Raw genomic sequence first — 27,385 nt, 5'->3', positions numbered from 1 at the left:
CTCAGTATATAAGTATAAACTAGGGGCTAGAATATGGAAAGTGCACACTGTGGATAGAAGCAGTATACCATAGTGCAGACCACTAACTTATTTCAAAATTATTTTGTTATTGTATCTACTTACATTTCCATAAAATGTATGCGCATATAAAAAACTCAGCCTCCTTACAACCAGGTATGGCGTATGTCTAAAATGTAAATCTAAAATTTCTTGAGAATAGTCTGAAATGAAATAGTTCACAACTGTCCTATATGCACATTACCCTGGAATAGTCCTAAAAAAATTATTTATATACTGTAATATAACATGTATATATATATATATATATATATATATATATATATATATATATATATATATACATTGTATATAATAAATATAGCATAGGTTGAGTAACTACATTCTTTTAATCCAAATAACTGTTATTAGAACTATATCCCATCTATAATGTTAAATAAGAAAGGGTCTTACCTACAAGCTGGTAGAGTAGCATGATTTAAGTATTCATTCAGAATCTTGGCTATAGCAGTCAAGCTGTTACTCATTCTGTAAATGTCTCTGCCTTGAATGCCTAGAATTTCATTAAATATGCTTGTAATGTTTCTAATTTCCATCAGAATTATGTGATGAAATGAATGTTCCATGTTATTCAACTGATTCACCAAATACGTCAAACAAGTTTTTGCCATCATCTGTTTATAAAAAAACATAAAAAAATATTAAATAACAGCATATTAGTCGTATACCATAATAAGTATCATACACATAAATCTTACTATTTATTGATCTAAATTCCATTTAAAAGCTATAGTCTCAATTCTGCTGCATATTCACAACCAGCACCAATGACACTGATTTAGGCTGCTATGTTACATGTCAAACAAATGCTAGAGCTACAGTAATTCTTAACATTTTTAATGTTTTCCTAAAGTTGTGGGTTTAAAATTTTTATACTTAAAGTAAACCTGTGCTCTGATGATTCTAACAAATTGCCTTTGTCAACATCCTGAATCATTTTGGCAGTTTAAGTTTTATTCACATTACCTGGCTCCCTGTCAGAAGCATGTGGCGAGTCCCTGGGGTGGAGTAGCTGCACCTGTGTGTGCCTGAGTCGGTCTCCTCCACAGCATTTAAACTCCTTCAGGGATTTTCCCTTCGCAAAATCTATCCCCCATGCTGCTTTTGGGGTCTGGTCAGGACCCAAAGGCTGTCCATAGTCTGAACCTGTCAGATCCTGTTAACTATGCCCATTACCCAGAGCCCAACCCCCCCCCCCCTCCAAAAAAAAAGAACTTCAGATTGATTTGCATATTTTTAATAGTTTAAATCAGATGAAAAAACAAAAAGGAAAATCGGTAAAATTGATAAAAGCCATGTCTGGGTTAGTGAATTTATGACTAAGTAATCTTAGTTTTGGGAGTGGTTTTGCATGATAGATTTCCTTTAAAATAAAACTATATGAACGTTGGTATCTCTGTGATTGCACTGACGTGAAGAATAGGGAATATGTCATTTGGACTAAAATATTTAATGTTACCACTAGGAAGGAACACATGGTCACACACATAACAAGTACTCAAACAGCTCTGTAATTGGAAAAATAAAAAATTGTGGCTTCTGGTTAAAATGGAATGCAAAAAAGCCTGGAAATTAAATGGTTAATATACTAATTAATAACTGTGTATTACAGTCTAAAATGGTTGCTGTGGTGATCATTATTTATAATACAAGTGATTTCACAGGAAAATAATGGAAGCTAACAAATGTGAAGGACAGGATTTAACCTCCAAAACAAATATTTAAAAATCCTATGGAGAGAACAGCTGTAAGGCTCAGACAACAAGACAGAAGGAACAAATATAGCAGTAGAAGTTTGTTACGTGTTTAGTTTAGATAACATGACTACTCCCTTAGAGGTGCATAAATAATGAAACGTTCTATAAACAGTACCGGAGCAGATGATGTCAGAATACTTTCACATTTATCGTTTACACTAAGAGCAAATAGGAAAAATCTACTCATTGTACTTTTCCAAGGCTAAAAGTTTGAAGCTTTTTGAGATTGGTACCATGGACATACACAGGACATGCTGAATTGAAAAATTGAAAGGGAATACATGCATAATGGAGGAGATGTATCAATCTCTTTAGACCATTTTTAAGCGGTTTTCCCACTCCTCAGAAAAAGGGGCATGTCCCTTTTGCATTTTTCAGGGCTACAGCCTTTTCGTTCCGTTCCTCCTTGCATAAAGGAGGAGGTAGCAGTCCTGTCGCAGGTGTGTTGCCCTCTTACAGCCCCCTCCAGGTCTTCTGGTGTACTGGCTGTCTCTTGATATCTGCCCCATGGCCTGGACACTGTGCTGACAGACTCAGCTAACCTTTTTGCCACAGTTCACATTGATGTTTTATTCTAGATAAACTGCACTAAATTAGCAACTTCTGTGGGTTGCAGACACTTCCTCATGCTTCCTCTAGGGGTGAGAGCAATGATGAAATGCTACAGTGACCAAAATAAAAGCCAAAAAGGATTAGAACAGAGAAATGGTCTGTGGTCACCGTCCTATACACTCACGTAGGAATCTCAAAATATCTGTATATCTGTAGACTCTCCTACCTTTCTCTTCCATATGCTTATACAAGGAGCTATAAACTGCTGCTGCCTTCTTTAACACCCCCGTTTCTTCATCCCTGGACTCTGTAGCCCCTCTACGACTAGACAACCCTCCCGGCAACCCTGGCCCACCAACCTCACAAAACATCTGAGGCAAAGTGCCAGGAGTGCTGTACAGCATTTGAAGAAATCCTTCTCCAAGGAAGACCTTCTGTCATACGAGCAGGCAGTCTTCACCTACAAATCCGCACTTGCATCTGCCAAACAGGATTACTTCATTAATTTTATATCTTCTCTATCTCACATACCCAGATATTTATTTTCTACCTCTCCCGTCTACGCAACCCCCAACCTCTCTCATTTCAGCTTATTTTGCCTTACACTTTAAAAATAGACAACATCAGGGAAAGTTTTAACCTTCAATCCATTCAACCCCCCAAGAATACCCAATCCCCCTCCCTGTTAACTAACTTCTCTTTCCTTACTGACAAGAAAGTTATCTTCATGCTGTCAAGCTCATGTCTCACTGCTTGTGCGCTTGACCCAATTCTGTCACTTCTTATCCCCAACCTCACCACTGTGCTCATCCCAGCTCCAACTCATCTCTTTGAGCTTTCACTATCCACTGGTATTTTTTCATCTTCCTTTAAACATGCAACTGTCACACGCATTCTAAAGAGGCCATCTCTGGACCTGGCTACTCCGCTGAACTATTTCACTACTTCCAATTGTTCAATACTCCTGGAACAACATGTCCCGTTAGCAGAAAAATGCTGTGGACATACACTAATGGACATTTTGTGACTAATGACATTGATTTTTGTTGAAGACAGAGGAACGCATGCCGCACCAGATGTAGATACAAAATGAATTTCTTTATTTCCGTTTCTTTCAATAAAAATGGTAATGTCCATAAACATGCAAACGAGAGCTGTGGTTGTGCATCCTGGTTGACTAGACCAGTACCAGAGAAAAAAGAAGAAGGTGAGGCAGAATGGCCTACGCGTTTCGGACGCGTTACACGTCCTTACTCATGGCTGGTTTCTGAAACACTGAAACATGGATATAAATGCTCCCAGACTCCACCCATACGCACGCCCATTTCCGCGTGTGCAGGAGGAGGGAAGGGATCACTATCCTAAAATAATGCAATAAAACCTAAAACAAAACTGCCGCTATACATTTAACATTTAGGAGTTCCAACAACAAAGATGCATGTGTAAACAGGAAATCCTGGATTCGTTAGTATACAAACTATGGAGATTTGAATAATATATACTTTGTGGTGTATGTGTGATCGCCCGGAAGTAAAGGGCAAGTAGTTACATTGGCAAATATGACTGACAATGCTGATGATAAAAGTAACATTAATGCCAAGTCATGTATCTTTGATGTACCTAACCCAGATTTTTACCCTGTTCAGGCAAGAGTGGAAGCCATGGACAGGTTCCAAGAGGTGATCGAACGCGATCTCAGAATTCTCCATTCTAACATCTCCCGTGCCCCCTCAAATCTCACATATAGACAACGTCTGGCCCTCAAAACCTTAGGCGATGACAACACCAGAGTCATTAAAATGGCCGACAAGGGGGGCACGGTTGTTGTTATGAGTCGAGACCTCTACCAAACACAAGTAGAGAATCTACTAGCTGATGAAAAAGCTTATCGCACCTTACAGGCAGATCCGACTAGAAAATTTTCCCAGGAGATGTTTTGCATTATAGATGATGGGGTGGCATTAGGGGTCTTAACAAACAAACAAGCAGAATATCTGAAAAATACACACCCCATTGTACCCATCATGCATGCACTACCGAAAATCCATAAGGGTATCAACCCCCCTCCGATGAGACCTATAATCTCTGGAATCGGGTCCCTGAATGAACGTTTATGTCAATGGCTCGACACATTCTTACAACCTCTAGTCAAAAGGATACCGGGGTACTTACAGGACACAGGGGATGTACTCAGGGGTTTGCAGGGGATCACGTGGCATCCAGACCTTACTTGGGTCGGATGCGACGTGGTTTCCCTGTACACCTCTATACCCCACCGAGTAGCCATGCAGGCATTGGATTTACACCTTACGAAATATAGCAGTTACGAGGACAATTTACAACTCCTACTCAAGGAGGTTACTTGGTACCTGATGACCCACAATTTCTTTACGTTTAATGACATTTTTTATTTACAGATACAGGGGGTCTCCATGGGGGCGAAGTTTTCCCCCTCGCTGGCAAACTTAGTCATGGCCATGTGGGAAGAGGAATTTATTTACACAATACACAACCCTTTCAACGACGCGATATGCTGGTACGGCAGATACATAGACGACCTGCTCTTGGTTTGGAGCGGGGGGGTGTCTGCCGTGCCAGCTTTCGTAGAGTATATTAACAGCAATCTATATAATCTTAAATTTACATTTTCCTCTAACAAGAGACATATGGAATTCCTGGATCTCAAGATAATGGTTGACGAGTCAGGGACGATTTCCACATCTACCTACCGCAAGAAAACTGCGAGCAATACGATTTTACATGCCCACAGTGCGCATCCAACACACGTTATCAAAGGGGTCCCTGTGGGTGAAATGACTAGGTCACGAAGAAATTGTAGCAATACACTGAACTATGAACAGGAACTTACTGACATTAGAGATCGACTCAACCACAGAAAGTATCCTAAATGGATGCTTGACCGAGCTCAGGTCACGGTTGCACGAAAAGACCGCACAGACATGCTCAAACGTAGAGACAAACAAAACTCTACAAACACAACTTTTGACACACCTTGCCTCACTCTTCAATTTTCCAACCAATTTCACGACATCAAAAATATCTTTTTGAAATACTTACCTATTTTACAGAGTGACGAGAGTCTAACAGGAATTTTATCCGACGGAGTTAAAATCATAGCGAAAAAATCACCTACGATCGGTAACAAAATATCCCCTAGCTATTTTGGAAACGGGACTAGACCACGATCGTCTTGGTTACATCACAAAGGGTTTTACAAGTGTGGATCATTTCCATGCAAAACCTGCAAATATGCAAAACCGATAAAGAAATTCCCTAACTCAGAGAACACACGTACATATGATATCAAACAATACCTTAACTGTAACTCAGACCATGTGGTCTATGCCATTAGCTGCAAAACTTGTGAAAAGATGTATATAGGATGCACCATTAGGAGATTCAAACAGAGATTTCTAGAACATCTGAGGGATATCCAAAATTGGTACAAACTAACCGCCTTCCAGCAGGCAGACAAAAGAAAATCCCTCTCAGGGGCAGCAAGACATTTTATAGAATATCATAAAGGGGAGGTATCAACCTTAGATACTTTTGTCATTGAACATGTTTCTCTCCCGAAACGAGGGGGGGACAGACACAAATTACTACTTGATCGGGAAGCCTATTGGACTCTGGTCTTAAATACTAGTTATCCCATGGGCATGAATTACAGGAGGGAATTTATGTATCATTATTAAATGCACTTAATGTTGGAGTCCGGTCTCCTTACGGGGGCGGTCTTCTCTCTCTCATTCTAGATTTGGATATCAACACTGTAATTATGTCTATGAAACTATATTTACCCATGGATTTAGCCTGCGATTTATGTTCGTTCAGGTACGGAACTTCTTCGTTGTGTTGATGCCGTAGGTTGACATGGTAACGCCGGGCTATACTTCCGGGTTGAGCCCTTTACTTCCGGGCGATCACACATACACCACAAAGTATATATTATTCAAATCTCCATAGTTTGTATACTAACGAATCCAGGATTTCCTGTTTACACATGCATCTTTGTTGTTGGAACTCCTAAATGTTAAATGTATAGCGGCAGTTTTGTTTTAGGTTTTATTGCATTATTTTAGGATAGTGATCCCTTCCCTCCTCCTGCACACGCGGAAATGGGCGTGCGTATGGGTGGAGTCTGGGAGCATTTATATCCATGTTTCAGTGTTTCAGAAACCAGCCATGAGTAAGGACGTGTAACGCGTCCGAAACGCGTAGGCCATTCTGCCTCACCTTCTTCTTTTTTCTCTGGTACTGGTCTAGTCAACCAGGATGCACAACCACAGCTCTCGTTTGCATGTTTATGGACATTACCATTTTTATTGAAAGAAACGGAAATAAAGAAATTCATTTTGTATCTACATCTGGTGCGGCATGCGTTCCTCTGTCTTCTACTTACCCCTTGCTCGTGGTCCCTGAGCAGCAGCCAGCACAGACACCGACAAATTGAGGTGAGCGGCCAACTTCTCTATTTTTTCTCATTGATTTTTGTTATATTAATTTGTTTATAGCATCACAAGATTTTGTATCAGACGTTCATATTCCCGGAATACCCCTTTAACTTTGCTGCTTGGCTAACCCAATCGTCTCCTTGCTTCTCCTCTCTCCTGATGGTGGATGTGATGTTTTTCCCTATTTTATGGATACCATGGCAGGAGCTTGTTCAGCTTGCTTGGGGCCTCTAATTAGAAATAAGTAAGACAAAATAATAATCAAGGAAATGAGGCAGAGGATTTATAGCTAAATATCAGGCTCTTCCCTTCTAGGTGAGAAAATTATTGAGCTGGAGAGAATATTTGAACTTTGGACATGAGGCTCTCACTATTGTGTACACTGCGGTTCAGACATAAGCAATCAATAGCACATTTTAGATGATATAATATTTGGGTACATGAAGACTTTATTTATTTAAAGTAAACTATGCAGTATTTATACTATTGCAAGCTTTCATCACCAAGTTCAAAAACTAGTGAAAGTATTAAGCAATAGTTGGATGCCTTTGAAAAGAAACATCCCACACTTGTACATCCTTTATCAGTGCAGAACAAATCTCAGGCCTCAATGAGTTCATTCATAGCTTATCACAGCCGTCTGGTCCTGGTCCAGATACTCCACACTAGCATCCAGTCATATAACCTCTGTTCTTGGATACTGCCCAGTGTTCTTGCTTGCTATGGCAGTGAATCAATACACTCTGTATTTCTGTAGTCTAGATAACTAGAGCCAGACCAAATGTAAGCTTTAATAGGGTGGCATGGATATATTTAATCCTGTTCTTTTTAAAGAGATACTGTAATCACATCAATGTTATTCCAAACTCTAACAAGTGTTCTAATGTTACTATATTAATGTGTGTGTCTTGTGTTTCCACTTTAATTCTGATAAATTTGGCAGCACATTTTGGCAGTCAATAACAAACTGCCTCAGATGGAATATTTTAATACGGTATCCTGGACTATGTGGCATTATTATTACATATTTCTAGCACTACTTTCCTTTACCCAGGCAAAGATTATTGCTAACCTCTGTATTGACATACTTTTGCCTAGGCAGAATGGCTACCGGAGCCCAACAGGAGAAGTAGGGGTACATGCTCACCCATGGAGGAATGTTGGAGTGAGGTTGGGGAACTGTATGAAAGTTAATATACTGTTAATATCACTATTAGCAAAAGAAAAGCCACAAAACTTTGAGCTGGTCCCAGGGGCGTAACTACTGTCATAGCAGCTACGGCTATTTATGCTACGACTTAATTAGTTAGGTTTTTTAAGGGAACCTGAAATCTCTTTCAGTTTTTACAATATACAGTAAAAGGAGGATTGTTGCCCCTTCCACTTTGGCTTCATCCAGCAACTTCGACTGCCATTCTTTACTCCTCCTTTCATAAAGTTTGAACCTGTGTTTGATCTAAAGGGCAATTTTTGTGTTTCATTTGCTTTGGGTTTTTGATCACAATTCAAACAACAGCTGTAGAATGTCTTTGCCTATAATGCATTGGCATTTGTTAAATCAATGCCTTAAACTTTCAGATGCAGAATACGAAGTCTGACAGTATTCCTCCCTTCTTTATCTCTCCCAATGCAGGGCTGGAGGAGGGTGAGGGCGGTACATGTTAAATTCTACACACAGCAGGGAAGGTTGGGAAGTGGTGTTTAGTCTATTAGTGGCATGTGATGTGGTAATTTAGGAAGTTACAATTAGCATCTAAAAAGTTACAAAAAAATCAATAAATGAGCAAATTCACACCACCCAAAAAATTATGTATCTCAGCCTTAGATAAGTGTGCCAACAACACAAATACAAATATGATACATGTGCCCCAAGAAATTTTTGCTTCTGTGCTTAACAACAGCTAACCATGACGTGACATCAAGAGGATATTTAGGATTTTCAGCACTTAAATCTAAAGTAAGTTTGAACAATGGGGACATTTTGAGATATTCACAGCTAACACATGCAATTAAGGCAATAAGGGCCCGTAGAAGTATAAAATTAGAAACACATCAATGTATAGAGTTTATTAAACACACTGGGAAAAAAAGGGTTTTGTTTTAGAGATTTATAGATTTTTGATTAAAGGTATTTCTTCAGGAGTTAAACACAAGTTACAAGAACGTTGTAAAAATTTGATAGGACAGATATCGAGAGAGGGGTGGGGGGAGATTTATAGGAATGTGAAGTTAGGATCAATTAACGAAAAGCACAGAATCATTCAGGTGAAAATTCTATATATGCTATATTACTCTCGGACTGTCCTGTGTAAGATGAAAGTAAAGGAGTCTTCCAAATGTTTTAAATGTGAATTAGAGGAGGCTGATTTCATTCATACAATTTGGTCATGCCCTAGAAAAAAAGTTTTCTGGGACAAAGTATTTTGGTGGAATATGGGAATGTTTGGGTCTAGTGACAACATTGGCTCAAAGGAGCGCGTATTGATAATTAAACTTTTGCTAATAGCTAAGATACTCATTACGCGGGCTTAGGGGAGCTGTACTAATTCCTTATGTAGATCACTGGTATCGTCTCTCGCAGAATATCAAAAAATATGAACAAATCCATGCTGATAAAAGAGGTATAACTGGGAAATGGGCTGAGATTTGGAGAAAATAGAAATAAAAAAGGAGACAGTGAACTAAGCCAATGTGCTGGAATTGGTAGTTGGTGGCTAGGGAACAGGTGTATGTGCATGTATGTATATGTGTATATACATGTGTGTATATATATATAAAAAAATTTTTATCTCCTGTCAGTAGGGAGGGAGGGAAGGGCGGGTTGACTCTGTGATTTATTAATATGGTTAATATGTGAACGGGTGAATATATGTAATTATATGAAATGGATGTTTACAATTTTGTTTGGTTTTCTTTTCCCGATGGTTAATACTCTGTACGTTTTTTTGTATTCTGAAAAAGAAATAATAAAACTTTGCACTTTCTGAAAAAAAGAGGATATTTCGGATTCAGGGTCCTATGATCTACTGGAACACTGATTTTTCTTAAATATACCGTATATGAAATATTATTAATAAAATAAAGGAAAGTATATAATCACTTATACATTAGAAGCAAGTTAAACAAGCACAATGGCACTGACTAAAGGGAAAATGTACAATGAGAGTAGTAGAGGTTCCCAAAGAAGTATTTTTAAAACGTCAATGAACGGAAGCCACTAATAGACACTGCAAAACGCCAATTGCCATTTTCAAGGAAACCTATAGTAACCGCTGACAACCTTCTTGCAGACTTTTGCTGCAACGGAAGGGATGTGGCACATTTAAAAACAGTGACCACTTTGACCAGTTGTAGTTTTGCAGTTCTGGGAGGTCTAAGGTAAGAGGAAAACCACATAATTCCTTGCACCTATCAAGCTTAATGTCAACACAGCAGAATGGTGTAATTAGGACTGTATGAGGTATGCCTAGATGTAACATGGGCCCCTGAAATGACATATGACATCAGAAGTAACTATGATACCTAAATACCTTCATAGTTGCTGCTCTTTCCATCGATAAATATGTATTTTGAGCAGTGCTATGCCCATTATTACACACTTGTGATGCTAATTTTGCTTAAAAATAACAGCTCGGGCCAAATTCTTTGAATTATTTACTGTATAGAAACTAGTGGTCCAAATGCCATGTAATAGCTGGAGTCTGACAAACAGAGACTTGCAGGGAATAAACAAGGGAGAGAAAATCTGGCTTATTATAATATTTTTTAGTATTGTATGAATAAAAATCTTCTGTTTTACAGTACAGACAGTCCGCGATTTAAGAACACCTGACTTTCAGATGACCCCTAGTTATAAATGGACCTCTGGATGTTGGTAATGTTCTGTACTTTAGCCTTAGGCTACAATAAGCAGCTCTAACATGTATGAAAATAATCCTGGTTCTTATGACAATCCAACATTTTTCAAATCAAATTGTCACTGAGACCAAAAAACCTGGGGTTACAATGATAAAATATACGGTTCTGACTTACATACAAATTCAATTTAAGAACAAACCTACAGAACCCATCGTGTACGTAACCCAGGGACTGCCTGTACCTAGAAACGGGCTTTTGTGTCATATTAAAGATGAGGATCTCATCTCTCGGATCACATCAGGCTTGTGTTTCTGTGAGCTACATAACTAGACATACAGGCAGTTAGAATATCAGCAGGAACTTTATCTGCTGCTTGCATTTCCAACTGTGTTTTGAGCTACCTGTTTCTCTGATACTGTAGATCACAAAGCTATAAGGAAGACATGATCCTTATATTTGATATGACACAAAAATCATGCTCGCAACTTTTTAACCATCATTCTGATGCATCTCAGGGCATTTTCAATGCATTTCAAAATGTGATGCAATTGCAGATTGAATTTGGTCTAAAAATGTACATGTAATATTCCATGTAACAGTAGGTGGGCCTCTAGAATTAATTTATCTGGGTGGCCCTAGGCACCCCAATTTCACGCTTCATTTGAATATACGCAGAACATTTTGCAGATGAGTTTGAAGATACAGTAATTGTAAATTCAATAGCTAGGAGAGGTAAAAAAGTGCTCAGTGTCCTGAGTCACAGATCAGGAAGTTCTTAAATATCAACTCATCACTTGAGAACAGAGGTTTGATACGGACCACATTTAGCACAGGTCAATACTTCCGCTGCTCATGCTGCCAAAAGCAGAGTGTTTACAGTGTTCCTAACTAGGAGAAAGCAGCTGAATAAACAGCAGATACAATATTCTGTGTCAATTGCCTTTCCAATAGGCTATTGTGCTGAAGGAAATGTCATCACTATATGCTGTATTAGTGTCCCCCTCAATGAATTCTCTAACAAAGATGATAACTAGAAGATCAATTTGCAGGGCTTGATATTCTAGTTAGCTGAATACATGGAGCCAGAAGAGAGTATATTGTTACTCCCTGGATCGAATACAGAATAATTACTTTGAGAGATGACATAACTTGTACTTTCCAAGCAGGTTCTGATTTCAGTGATATTAAGTAAAGAACTTGTACTACTAAATAAAGAAGATAAATAATAAAAAATTGCCATTATATCTTCTCTTCTTAAAAATAAAGCAGTTCCACATCTCATTCTGTATACTTTACTTCTATACACATTTTTGCTTTTTTGAATCTATATTGTATCTTTACAGCATTTTTGATAATATGCCATACTACACAGACTATAAAAGTCCCTGCATATAACAATGTTATGTAGTATGTGTGTATATGTACTCTGTGCATGGGACAACTATGCTTATAAAAATATATATGTGGGGGAATCATTGTATAGGAGACATTTATCATATGCCTGTGCCCTCTGACACACCTTCTGATGTATCCAGCAGCCGGGTGCGCTGATGTAAAAGTCTATGCCAGGCCCTGATAAATATCCCCCTATGTTATGTACCCCCTCCCACAGAGTGAGGGGCATCCAGTAGTCAGATACTGATTGTAATGTGACAGTAGACTGCTTCCAGGGAAAATATCTCTATAATATATGGCTAAATGAAAGTGACACATGGCATAAGTGCCTATGGCTTCCTGTGCCACCATTTAAAGGCACATGAATATAACTATAATACAAGAATGATGATGGCACAACTCTAGGAGAAAAAAACTTCAAGGAAAGATCTAAGGAGAGATCTAAGGAATACAGGAATATATAAACAAGAAATGTTATTTTAAAATAAAGTTTTCATGTTAAACATAATTCTTATGAGTATTTGGTGATGGTTTTACAATTTTCAGTTCAATATCTGTATAAAAAACATCAGTTTTTGTTTTTGCTGCTAATCCTTATAACTGATGACTCTTGTTCTGCAGAATTAAAATGATCAATAAATAGATGACATAGGGAACACTGCAATAGGTTGTGGCTACATCTTCTTTCCCTTCAGCACAGACATCAAGGAATGTGTCGAAAACTCTCATAGAGAACATCTTCAGACCATTGCGCCTACTTTATACTTTATACTGATGCTATAAAGCATCATTTCAAGTGCTGTTACCAGAAGCTGAGGAAACATGGCTGCCCCCTATTTGTGTATGAGGAAAATAAACTAGAATATTTTAACTAGAGATTACTTTTTAAAAAATTACATTCAGGATAAATAATTCTCCAGGCTTGTGACATGACTTAGAGGTAAAGTTAGTCAAAATGGCAATGGTTATTCATTTTTAATGCCACAGGCAAGTTTATAAAGGGAAGATTTATGATAGCTGATCTCTTGGGACACATATAAAAGACTTTATATATTCCTAGCAGTTTATGGATAAATTGCTGTTTGGTTTCTATATGTACAGTGGGTACGGAAAGTATTCAGGCTCCTTTAAATTTCTCACTCTTTGTTTTATTTCAGCCAATTGGTAAGATAAATGATTTTTTTATGTTTGCTCATTAATGTACACTATGCACCCCATCTTGACAGAAAAAAACAGAACTGTAGATATTTTTGCTAATTTATTAAACAAGAAAGCCTGAAATATCACATGGTCATAATTATTCAGCCCCTTTGCTCAGTATTGGTAGAAGCAGCTTTTGAGCTAGTACTGCCACAAGTCTTATTGGGAAAGATGCAACAAGTTTTTCACAAATGGATTAGGGGATCCTCTACCTCTTCCTTGCAGATCCTCTCCATTTCCCTTAGGTTGGATGGTGAACATTTGTGGACAGACGTTTTCAAGTCTCTCCAGAGATGCTCAATTGGGTTTATTTCAGGTCTCTGACTGGGCCAGTCAGTTGAAGACACTGCTTTGTTATTTTAGCTGTGTGCTTAGTCTTGTTGGAAGGTGAACCTTTGGCCAAGTCTGAGGTACTGAGCACTCTGAAAGAGGCATTCATGCAGGGTATCTCTGTACTTTCATCTTTCCTTCAATTGCAACCAGTTGTCCTGTCCCTGCAGCTGAAAAACACCCACATAGCATGATGCTGCATTCACCATGTGTAACTGTTGGGATTGTATTTGGCAGGTGATTAGCAGTGTCTGTTTTTTCCATACATAGCGCTTAGAATGAACACAAAAAAGTTTAATCTTTGTCTCATCAGACCAGAGAATCATATTTCTCATGGTCTGGGAGTGCTTCATGTGTTTTTATGCAAACTGTATGCAGACTTTCAAATGTCTTTAGGAGCGGCTTCTGTTGGCAGTGATGGCTGACTTTGTGGAACTTTCTTTCTACTGCATCTCTGAAGGTCAACCATAGTGATCTTGGAGTTCTTCTTTACCTCTCTAACCAAGGCTCTTCTCCCACTATTGCTTAAATTAACTGGATGGCCAAGTCGAGAAAGAGTTGTAGTTGTGTTATAGAGGCCACTGTGCCCTTAGGAACCTTGAGTGCTGAATAATTATTTAGGAGTATATGCAACAAAGAAATTCCACAATGGGCACACATATTCCGATAGTGAACCTTTAACTATCTTATGAATAAAAGAAGTGGATTTTATCTGAAGATCCGTGCCCATTGTGGAATTTCTCTACTTTTATATACTCCACCATTACTTACCTAAGGGTGCTACGTCTACACCCTGGGCTTACTCTTTCCCCAGATCGCTGCTCTTCCAAGTTAAACATATATTAGATGCTAAAGAACTTAAGGTGAGCATTCTACCTTTTCTAACACCTCCAGGTACAAATAATTGCACTTTAATCTTGTTGCGCTTTGTGTCTCCCTCAGCTTTCTGTCCACCCAAATCTCAGGAATCTTTTTGTAACTTTGTAACCTTGGACAGATCTGTGACTTGCCACAATTCTGTCACTGATCATCTTGTGTAGTTCCTTAGGCCTCATGATTCTCATATGCTCTGATATGCACTGCAAGTCCAATTACCATAATTAAACGCAGTTCGACTCCAATGAAGGAGTAAAACCATCTCAAGGAGTAGGAAATGGACAGCATGTGAGTTAAATATAAATGTTACAAAAAAAGCCTCTGAATACTTATGACCATGTGATATTTCAGTTTAATAAATTAGCAATATCTGCATTTTGGGTTTTTTTCTGTCAAGATGGGGGCAGAGTGTACAATAATGAGCAAAAAATACTTAATTATCTTACAAACTGGCTGCAATGAAACAAAGAGTGAAAAATTTAAAGGGGTCAGAAAACTTTCCATATTCACTGTACAGTTTATGTGTTTTGTATATTCTCTTCATATAGGGACACATATACCTTTGTTTTGGCTTTGTGCTCCTGGATTTTTTTTCTTCTACTGCAGTTCTGATGGCCAGATGTGACTTTGGAGTTGCATTTTTAACATATAACACACGTGAGTTAAAGTCTTAAGTAATTTTGTGACTTTTTGTAAAGAAGTCGCAAAAAAGTGTCGCAAACAGTTTTACTATGCCTGACAACAGCAGGTATGAATTTGGAACTTATTTACTTTTTCCTTACATTTTGAATTTTGATAACTCTGAGAACACTGAAGAAACTAGATGATGGCATACTTTTATGGAAGGTTATCTTAGGCAAAAAAGTTTGCAAAAAATTACAAATAAAGAAGAAAAAGCCAACACCAAAGAGTTAAAAATAAAGGAAGTTTGTCTCATTTATAGCAATTCAACAATAAAAAAAATCACAATTTGAAATTTCAACTACAGATTTTGTAATTGTAGTTGTTTATTATTTTATCCTGATAGGAAGGAGATTGTTGAAAAGGAAGACTTTTACTTTCCTTTCCAAACATAATAAACTATAATCAAGTTGCAAGGTAAAAATTATTCAAGGCCTTAGAAAACATTGCAGTCAATGTAATCAAATTAAAGAACAATTTGTGGTAATTGCATTTGATTCCTCAGTTTCCAGTGTAATCATGTTCAGTTTCTCTGCAAAACTGGACCTATTTAAAGAGTTAATCAAATGGAGTTCTTATTCACATTTTACTTCTTATAATATATAAAAAGTTGACCCAAACTACAATTGAGGAAAATTTAGAGCCTCATATTACCGGATTATTGCATCCATTCCTTGTTTTACTATCCACATAGGAGTACTTTTCAGCAAAAAGCAATAGTTATGTGCAGAGTTGTGAAAAGTTTCTGCAACTATGATCAGTTTGTTTTTTATGTAGCATTTTTCTCCTGGGAAGATCTGTCTTCATATATGACATCCAACAGCTCATTTTTCATTGTAGACTTGTAGATGAGACAGTGTAAGGTGTGGCTTTTGTTCATTAGTATGAAAGGGGATTTTGCATGCAGTTTTGGGGAAGCGTTGGATCAAAACTTGGATGGAGCTTAAAGTGTAAATGTAAAGTTAGTGACAAAAAAATAGTTTTAGCACAGCTGGAGAGAGCCTTTGGCAACAATTACGTTGGCACATGTATCATGCTGCTGGCTTCAACCTAGCCTTAGATACAGCCTGATATATCTATCAGCCCTTCTTATAAAACCATCTTCATATTATCATAGTTTATACGGTTGAAAAAAGACACATGTCCATCAAGTTCAACCAAGGAAAGAAAAGATTGGATATAGAAGGGATGTAGGGGAAACAATTCTATATAACATAACCATCAATGTTATTTACTCGTAAAAAGGCACCTAGACCCTTCTTGAAGCTTTCTGCTTTCCCTGCTGTGACCAGCGCTTGAGGCAGGCTATTCCACAGATCGACATAGTAAAAAAGCCCTGTCGCCTCTTGTGATTAAACTTTGATTTCTCCAGACGCAGACTGTGCCGCTTTGTCTTTTGATTTGATTTAATCTTAAACCATAAGTTATTCCTGAAGTGTTTGGCACTTCCTGGTTGTGACTTCAGCTAAGGATACTGATGCCAAAGCACTTAGGGCATTCATATGCATCAGAAAGCATGGCAAATGGATATAAGCCCCGGGGGGGGGGGGGGGGGGGGCATGGCCAGCAGCTAAACATTTACAGATTTTAGAGTAAATTATAGAATTGCTTATTTTTGCTTAGTGAAGAGTTAGGCAAATGTTTTATACTTCATAATTGCTATTTAAATTTGATATTATCTGTGATTCTAATTTTCTTGGGGTCTATTAATCACAAACTTTGCACAAATTAAATAATTTCCGAAACTATTCAAATTGTCAGTTATAAGTAGAAATGAAAAAAGAATAGAAACCATTATATTTATAATGGTAAATAGGAGAGCACCATTTTATAATCTTGGTCACACCACGCCTAAAACATTTCCATAGTGTATTTACAAAATGTGCTCTGTAGTGTATGTTGCTGCTATGTTAAGTTAGTACTTTGACTTTTGCACAATTAACTCTTGATATAACTGTGTTTTGGACCATACAAAATCAAAAGTAACTTATACATAAACTGTATATTTATATGATGTTTCTCCTCCCTTTTCCTTATATTTATTTTGTTATAATTTAATATACCCCATATTTCCTTTGGTTTCGTATTGAGATATACACTGCCAGTTGCTGCTGATGCTTTCTTTAACACCTATAAAATGTAATTAACCCCTTATCACCGACACTAGTTTTCAGCTCAATGACCAGACTCGATTTTTCAAATCTGACATGTCTCACTATAATTGGTTATAACTTCGGAATGCTTTAACATATCCTGGTGATTTCGAGAATGTTTTCTCGTGATACATTGTACTTCATGTTAGTTATTAAATTTAAGTGATAAGTTTTGCGATTCGTTCTGAAAAAAAGTGAAAATTTGGCAAAAGTTTGTAAAAATTCTTCATTTTCCAAGTTTGAAATGCTCTGCTTTCCAGACAGGAAGTAAAACTACCCAAAAAGCTTGATAATTAACATTTATGGAATGTCTGCTTTATGTTGAGATGATATTTTATGCATCCTTTCATTTTTCTAGGATGTTATGAGGCGCAGAACTTTAGGTGCGATTTTTCTCATTTTCATGAAAATTGCCAAAACTCACATTTTGAGGGACAACTCAGCTTTTAAGTGACTTTGAAAGGACTAAATAATAGTAAAACCACATAAATTACCCCACTATAGAAACTTCACCCCTCAACGTATGTAAAACAACTTCTATTAAGTCCATTAACCCTTTAAGTGTTTCACATGGGTTAAAACAATATGGACCTGCGATTTAGAAACTATGGAATTTTTTTGGAAAATACATTCATTTAGGCCAAACTGACAGTTTCAGAATAAATTAAATGATGAAACACACTGAAACGTTTGATGCCCAATTCCTCCCGAGTGTACTGATACCCCATATGTGGTGGTAAACTTCTGTACGGGCGCACGGCCGAGTATAGAATGAATGGAGGCGCCATTCACAGCAGATTTGTATTGTCACATTGTACGACCTATAAATTTTTATTTTTTTTGGTAATGCAAACATATGAGGGCTTATTTTTTACGGGATGAGATATAATGTATAGATAATTCATTTTGGGGGTCTATAGCTTATTCATGAGATTTTATTAACTATTTCAAGGGGGACACAAACAAAATCATCAATTTTTATTTTGCATTTTTAGCATTTTTTCCCCCCGCTCACCGTAATGTAAAAATAATATTTTATCTTTATTCTCTGGTTCACTACGATTGCGGTGATACCTCATGTATATAGTTTTTCTTATCTTTGCTCAATTTTCCTGAGCAAAACCAATATTGGAGAAAATCACATTGTTTTTACTATTGACAACTTTTTAGGGCCATAACTTCTGTATTTTTCTGTTGTCAGACCTCGTTGAGGGTTTATTTTTTGCGAAAAGAGTTGTTCTTTTCAGTCGTATCATATTAGGGAACGCAGCTTTTTTTGATCACTTTTTAGAACATTTTTTGTGATGGTGTTCAAGATTGATTTAGATTTATTGTACAGATTGATACGGACGCGGTGATACCAAATATGTACGTGTTTTTGTGTTTTATTTACTTTATTTGCATTTTATGTGTAACTGGGGAGATTATGGGACTTTGATTTTATTTATTTAATTTATTCATTGTCATGCTTGACCGCGGCGTGTAAGGGGTTAAACACCCGGGATCTGAGTTTTTCCGATCCTGGGTGTTAGTGCCGGGTCTGGGCTGTAAGATCACAGCCCGACACCGGCAACAGCGAGACCCGGTGTCCCGAAATCTTCTGACGCGCCGCCGTAGGCGTACGCGTCAGAAGAAGTACCCTTAATGACCGCCGTAAAAAGCCAATAGGGAGGTCATTAAGGGGTTAAAAGGTGATATATTTCCTACTATAAGATCAATGTAAACTATAGCTTCTCCAGGAAAATAAAAGACCCCCTTACACAGCTTCATACACAGATTTACAAAAAAATAAGAACTGTCAGAATATGTCAAAAATTTCCTAACTTTTTAAAAGAAAATTAAAACATAAAAAACTATTTGGTATCTCTATGATCATACTGACCAAAGAAAAATGAAATATATCCTTTGGACCACACAGTGAAAGCTTTAAAAAAATAAGAAAATGGATAAACTGTGTTTTTTGTCAATTCCACAACACATGGAATTTTTTTCAGTTTCCTGCTACTTTACACTCAATATAAAATGGCACCACAACTAAATATAATTTAGCCCACAAAAAACAAGCCCTCATATGGGCTGTAAATGGAAACATGGAATAAGTCCTGTTTCTTTGGAAAGCAAGATAGTAAGCAGGTCTACGGTGGGAAGTGCTTACATTTAAGAGATGTCATTGAACTGAATATTCCCATAAGGATATACCATATTGTAACACTGATTATATCTCCATATTGCTGGAAAATGCTGGTAATTAAGTGTATAATAACTTTTATAAAAACCCAAGTCTCCTTAAGCCCCATGGCTATGTTAGTAATTTGGGAAGTTTGAATTGGGAGGTATCTGATCTTAACTCTCAGCATGTTTCTATGCTCTCATTAACTATCCTAATGTGAATAATTTCCCATAAACTAAACTTGAACTCGTTTATCTCCCAACCTTTAACCTATTTGTCTTTTATAACGTAAATGAACATCCTATTGCTAAATACATATGATACACATATTATGACTAACCCTTACGTCAAAGAAGAGGTTTCATTTTCTACCCTTTTCCCCTTTGTAGTTTCCAAATAGTAAACTATTAGTGGTCACATACCTCATCCACACGTCCCACTGCTCCATAAATCTTCGCTATCTGTCCGATAAGACATGGGAAATGTTCACCAATTCCCTTTAATGCAGAAAGAGATCCAGCCAGGGTCAGAGGTTCATATGTTGAAATGTCTAGTAATATCCTTACTACAATATCACTATAGGCCGGATCAGAAAGATATTCGGTGAGGAGAGGCAGAGTTTCTGAAAGTACCTGAAATGAAAACAGAAATATATCACCAAATATATATCTGTAGATAAGGATTCCTGTAGAAGTCACAGTGATATAAAATTTTGTTTGCTTATTGGTTCTCAAATTTGTATTTTAAAGCTGACATCAGCAGAAAAAACGTTTTTCTCTTTGGGAAAGGGAATGTGAATAGGGCTTGATATTTTATTGAGATAATATTGTGTACATATAAAGTATCTCACAAAAGTGAGTACAGCCCTCACATATTTTGAAATATTTTATTATATCTTTATTAGACAACACTGAAGATATGACACTTGTATACAATGTAAAGTAGTCATGGTTCATCTTATCTAAATATGACTTCCTCTCAAAATAACTCAACACCCAACTATTAATGTCTAAACTGCTGCCCAAAAACTGAGTAAGCTATTAAATGAAAATGGCCAAATTGTGCCCAATAAGCTATTTTCCCTCCCAGTGTCATGTGACTTGTTAGTGTTACAAGGAGTGAGGTGTGAATAAAGAGCAAGCATTTTTTATATGATGTTATCGCTCTCACATTCTCTCTGGTTGACAACTCTTGGAGGATCTAAAAATATAGTTCTTGCTCTACATAAATATGGCTTACACTATAAGATGATTGGCAACAACCTGAAACTAAGCTGCAGCAAGGTGGCCAAGACCATGTAGCGCTTTAAACAAGACAGGTTCCACTCAGAACGGGAATTGCCACGGTTGACCAAAGGAGTTACATGCTCAGCATCATATCCAGTGGTTGTCTTTTTAACCCAATTCTATGCAAGCCTTTTGTGACTAAACCATATACTGCAATACTACTGTATTGCAGTATATGACTTTTTATTACACAGGATTAATTACAATGTGCCACTGGCATATTGTAACAAATCTGAAGATGCCATACAGCCTCAGGTCTTATCAAGACCCGAGGCTGTCATGGAATCTGATCGGCGCTTCCCAGTGGCGTCATGGGGAGTGGCAATTTCAACCAAGATAACGGAAACCATGCGTTTATGAATATATCTGTATCCAGGAGTGAGCGTTAAAAGAGACCTATGAGTGCTGCTAGCAATGCAACAGTGTCAACTGCATCAAATTGCTCTGCATGGCTGTCATCTCAGAAGGAAGCCTTTTTTAAACATGATGCACAATAGCCTAGAATCAACTAATAAAATTTAGAATCATGTCCAGTTGTTTGATGAAACCAAGATAAACTTAAGTGGTTCAGCTGGTGTCAAGAATGTATAATCGGACACAGTTGAGAAGTACAAAGAAAAATGATTCTTGAGTCAAGCATTGTGGTTGGAGACTGCCAACTATCGGGAGCTACAGTTCATTGATTGGACCGTGAATGCCAAAATATACTGTCACATATTGAAGCAGGGCATGATGCCATTACTTCAGAAACTGGACTGTGGGGTTCTATTCCAATGTGATAACACACCCAAACACGATGACAAGATGACCACTACTTGGCTAAAGAGTGTAAAAGTGTTGAACTGGCCAAGCATGTCCCCTAAACCTAAATCCTATACAGCATCTGTGGAACATTCTCAAACATTCTACACCAGCTTTGGGATGTTGTTATGGGAGAGGATTCTTGTGAACTCTATGCCTAAAAGTACGGCAGTGCTGAAAATAATGGTGACCACCCAAAGTTTAGGCATAATTTGGCCATCTTCAATCACTCAAGTGATGAGTTGTATGTTAAATTATTTTGACGATCCATATTTACACTGTTATACAAGCTACACACAGACTACTATTGTATTGTATGAAGGTGTTATACTGTATCATCTGTGTTTTTCCATGAAAATATATAATAAAATATTTCCAGAAATGTGAGGGGTGTAATCACATTTGTGAGATGCTGTATTTGATAAGATTTTAATAAATAAGTATGTGGAGCTATTGCCTTTAGTAGAGGTATGTAATAACAGGGCCTGTAGTACTACTATTATTATTATTATCTGTAATTTATTAACCTTTATGGTAAGGTGGTATCTAGACAAATGATACAATCAGAAACTGAAATGACATAATTAATATCCAGGGGTCTTAAACCTAGTACATTTACAGTTGTAGATTCTCTTCCTGTGATGAAAGCTTACCAATGATATGGAGATTTAATATCACGTTTTACTACTTTATTTTTATTTTTCAATTATTGTTCTCCATCAAAATTAATAAGCCTCCAGCCTGTCATAAATTTACAGCTTGGTGCAAGACATTCCCTGTTAACACAGGAAGATCTGCTTCCAAAAAGCAATAATTTCTGTATAAGCCATAAAAAGAATACATTCAGCCAACAAACTAGGGTTAGTTCATTTGTGGACTGCTTAGTGCACTGCTTGCACAGGGGGAAAGCTATTTGCCACAAACAGTACCTTCAGGTGGGATATGTAATATCCATTCTATCCTCTTGTAAATATCACCCAATCTCCTATACAAGACACTTCCAAAGCCTTAAGCAACTGAGCTAAAAAATTAAATTTTGCCTTCAAAATGAGTCATGCTAAGAGGCTGGAGGGGAGAGTCAATCAGACACACCTATTTTGGTTTTGTGTTCTAAAAACTGTAGATACAGACAGTTATTCCCACAATTTAAAGGAAAAAAATGAGTTTTTAAAAATATGTAAATTAACCTGGGGGTTCTGGGGGCATCAATGGAGCGCCTCCATGCTCTGCCATATTTTAATTTATGCACTCTTCTAATCCTTTGCCCCTTTTCTCCAACTCCAGGCAGAGGGCCAGTTAAATCTCTTGGCTTTCTGCAAATTCCTTGCACAGCCAAATAATTAATAAATAATAAATTTGTGGTTTTTGGGAAGTGGGAAGTGAAAAACAGAAACTCATAAAAGAAAAAAAGTCTTAATTGATACTAATCAGATTTTTATCTGCAAATCATATTTCTAACTATGCCTTTAAATGCATGGATCTCTAGTTCTATATTTCCATATTTATAATGATGCAAGACGCATCTTTATATTTATCTCAAAACAGGGGCATCAGCAGTTCACTCTTATCTCTTTTCTGTGCAAAAAGTGACTCTTTTCATCTCACTTTATAATATGATTTAAGTGAGATTGTTAGTAAGCAAAGTGGCCCCTTCTCCACTTATTTGAGGCAGGAAGGATTGACAATTGCTTATCTGTTTTCCACTTTGAAATCTGAATTGCATCATGCAAGCCAGAACTTATTGAGGTGTTAGATTACATGTGAGAGGGAAACCAGGGAGCCTCAGCAGCTAAGTGTAAATCCAGCACCTCAAAGACTACTAAAAATGTATAGACAGATACACTACAGAGAAGAAAGCTGTAATAAGAAGATAACCAATCTTAAAATGCACTGAAAATGTTTAATTGCAAAAGACACATCATTATAGATGGGCAGTATTTTTACTATATGGCAGGGTTGGGATAAGCATTTTTGAGCATTAGGCAAAATTGTGCCCCTCCACCACAAGAGGCATACTGTAAAATCACAGCAAAAGCTAAGCAGAAAATAAAAATGGTGCCCTCCCCCATTATAACTCATAAAAAATAAATAGGACAACTGCTATATATATATATATATATATATATATATATATATATATCCTGTACATCCGAATAAGTACGAGCAATAATCATAATACACACATAAATAATTAAATATCAGCAGTGAATAACCACAAATAAGTACGCCATTAAAAATGTATTGCACACTTAGTAATATTGCATTATATTACTAGTAATGTAGCAAGAGCTCCCCTCAGTGATATAGCACATGGATCCCCCTTAGTGATAAAGCGCAGGGTCACCGCTTAGTGATATAGCACAAGGCTCCCCCTTAGAGATATAGCGCAGGGCCCCCCAATAGTGATATAATAGAGAACTACCCTTAGTGAGATAGCAGAGGCCCCTCTTTAATGAGATAGTACATGGCATCTATTGAGTGAGATAGTAACAGGACACTCCCTTAGTGAGATAGCACAGGGCATCCTCTTGGTGAGGTAGCACAGGCCCCCCCTTAGAGAAATGTACAGGTCTATAACAGGTCTATACTATGTTACCAATGTCAGGGCCTCACATAGCAATAGTTCTGCTCCAATCTAGTCTATGCTTATTTAAACAAGCCCTATAGACACAAGTAACAAAGTGTTTAAGTAGTATATATTCAACTCCACATTACATTACTGTATTAGGTGACAAAAGGAGACATGCCAAGTTAAACTGCTCCCATTCATATACATTTCCTACTTTTTTCTTTAATAACAAATGCAAATGTTTTCACAAGAAAAAAAATGAATGCAATTTCTGTGGGGTCCAATTTCTGTCATTTGGTTTTATGTTTTTACTTCATCATTTACAGCACATAAATTTATTTGAAATATACATTGGCACTTTAAGATATAAAGTATATGACTATAGTACCAATGGTGAATCCATGAAACGACATCGCTAAATATTGTTATGTGAGAGAAATAACATTTTAAAGGCTAAGGACACATTTGATGCTGAGCAGCAAACTCCATACAGGCAGTCACCTCCTTAAGAACACCCGACTTACAGACGACCCTTAGTTAAAGATGGAGCCCCTCTGCCCATGGTGACCTCTGGTGAAGCTCTCTGGATGTTACTTTAGTCCCAGACTGCAATGATCAGCTGTAATGTGTCTGTAATGAAGCTTTATTGATAATTCTTGGTCCAATTACAGCAAAAAATTTTGAAACTCCAATTGTCATTGGGGCGAAAAATTTTTTTGTTTCGACCTATAATTATAAAATATACAGTTTCGACCTACATACAAATTCAACTTAAGAACAAACCTATGGAACCTATCTTGTACGTAACAAGGGGACTGCCTGTATTTATAACTGTAACAAGAATTTCTTATATGAGTACAGAAGGCACCCCAATGGAGGTTCAGATCTTTACACTGCAGCCAAGCAAAAGTCCAATACTATATATAGATATAATAACTGGTTAGGGGCATGCTTCATGGCCGACAAACTTTTCATTCTGAGTGGCTAATATTATAACTTTACTGCTATTTGGCTTATAGTTTATCTAAACAATAGGAAGTTATTCCAAAATGTCACTACCTGTGTAGCTACTATGTGGCCCTAATATCAGCATATTTATATTTAGGTGTACAACTCAGACCAGTAACTCTGGGCATTTAGGCCTCAAACACAGGATCATAAAAAAAATAAGATGGGTTAGTATCGGGGGTTAATTACGTAACTAAATCCACTCTACATCCATAACTTCTCTAGACACGTAACAATGGGGCTCATTTACTAAGGGTCCGTCGACGATTTCCATTTTGTGCCAAATTGCCCCGGGTTTTTGGCGCAAGAGATTGGATTTTGGCGCATCGGCGCTGGCTTGCACGCAACAGAAATCGGGGGGCAGGACGTCAGACAAACCGATGGATTCGGACAAACCGCAGAATTTAAAAAACAAATTGTGTAGCAAGATCAAGCACTCACATGCACCAGGAAGAAGAAGGTGAACTCCGGCAGACCTCAGCGCGGAAGCGACGGATGCAGGAACACGGGCGCACAAGCTTAGTGAATCGCGGCAGACCCGGGAGAGCGGGTAAGTAAATGTACCCCAATGTCTCAGATGTACCCCAAACTATCTTTTGGATACATTCTGGCCAGAATATCCAATGTACTTGACAAAGAAAGCTATTATAAAGAGACATGCATAGGGCAGTAAATATCTGCATATTCCTTATTCTTTACAATGACATTCACATATGATATAGTTTTCTAAATAGATTTTAAAAAATCTACATGCAAGACAAAAAAAATCCCACATGCAAATAGTTTTTGGAATGGAATTTGTTTTTCTTTGCTTCAGTTTCTTGGATTGAATGACATAATTTTTAAAGTTTACATTTACATAATTTACAGTGTATTTCCTTACTTAAAAAGCAGCAAATGAGGCAAAAGGGGATTCCAGCCACTAATAGTAGTGATCTTTACATGAACAATCTGTTTCAGTCATTTTTTTATTACTGCCCTTCTAGGTTGAATAACATCTGAGAACTACAAGAGTAATAGAAGCTTAATGTTGATTAGCAGTATAAAGGTGACGATAATGGACAGCTGTTAAAAATTGTATTTGGGGCTATAATTTACAAAACTAACACAATCTCAAGTACGACCACCCAAAAAAAACACAAATAGGGCAGGAGATCAGGTTTACATATTACAGAATGGAATTCCAAGTTAAATACCAAATCACTGGTGGGCTAATAACACTGTTATGTAAAAGAAGCCTGCCATTGCCACTGGCAGCATGAGAGGGCAATGGGTCGACTGTTTATAAATACTAATGGGGCAGATTTATAAAACTGTCAAAAACCTAAACTGTTGCCGATAATAACCATTCACAATACAACAGGCAACAGGCAATGCTATTCTCCGATAACATTATAAATCAGGCCAGAAGCTACAGAGCAAACCACATTTTATGCAAGACTTCTGGTATATATCTATTCCATTTACATTCATTTTACAAAAAGTAGTTGGTTCCAATAGGTTCCAATAGCCTATGCAATGCTGATTTTAAAATACTGGCTTTGTCAGTATTCTAAATCATTCAATATTTTATATAAGTTTAATTTACATTACTTGGCTACCTGCGAGCAACAAGCGGCGTGTACTGGGGAAGGGGCAGCCACAGCCTATGTGTGCCTGTATCAGGAGGGAAGAATGACACAGGCACACAAAGGCTGCAGCTGCCCCCCCCTTCCACAGGGACTCACTACATGCTACTAGCAGGGAGCCAGGTAATGTGAATTAAACTTATATAAACTATGCTGCAGATTCAAAGGCTGTTACAGTGTGCGAGGAAGACTGCCGTGAGATTACATCAGGCAGAGGGGGCAGAAGTGTTGAGTAAGCAGGGTGGGGGTAAGACAGTCTAATAGCTAATGGTTTGTCTGGTAATGCCCCAAGAGCCCTTCATGATCATTAGCATAATTTTAAAGGCTCATTTGGAAGGAAGGAGGCCATGTATAAAAATATAGGAAGTCACAGTGCCTGGATATGTAAGTTCCCCTGGTTTATCCATGCTTGATTTTGATGGTAGATTTCCTAGATTTACCTCTTAATGAATTTGCTGTATCATCTTTCTAATGCAGGGAGCATGAAGACTGGAAGGGCCAGCCGTGAAAAAAATTCTCCTGAATAAATACATTATATTTTAAAATGTAAAAGTATAACAATCAAAAA

At 37.4% G+C, this 27,385-nt stretch overlaps 1 protein-coding gene across 5 annotated transcripts in view; it reads right to left on the bottom strand.

Moving 5' to 3' along the window:
• Positions 1-27,385, bottom strand: part of VEPH1 (ventricular zone expressed PH domain containing 1) — a 203,164-nt gene that overhangs the window by 118,111 nt on the left and 57,668 nt on the right. For all 5 annotated transcript variants that reach the window (XM_072142938.1, XM_072142936.1, XM_072142935.1 and 2 more), the window contains 2 exons: positions 19,948-20,157; positions 472-692 (listed from right to left, as the gene is read on the bottom strand). In XM_072142938.1, coding sequence (XP_071999039.1) covers positions 472-692; positions 19,948-20,157 — 431 coding nt within the window. The remainder of the gene's footprint in view (positions 1-471; positions 693-19,947; positions 20,158-27,385) is intronic.

This window comes from Engystomops pustulosus, chromosome 3 (genome assembly GCF_040894005.1).
Source record: "Engystomops pustulosus chromosome 3, aEngPut4.maternal, whole genome shotgun sequence".
NCBI classification, from domain to species: domain Eukaryota; kingdom Metazoa; phylum Chordata; class Amphibia; order Anura; family Leptodactylidae; genus Engystomops; species Engystomops pustulosus.
This window is presented reverse-complemented; position numbering and strand designations above follow the sequence as displayed.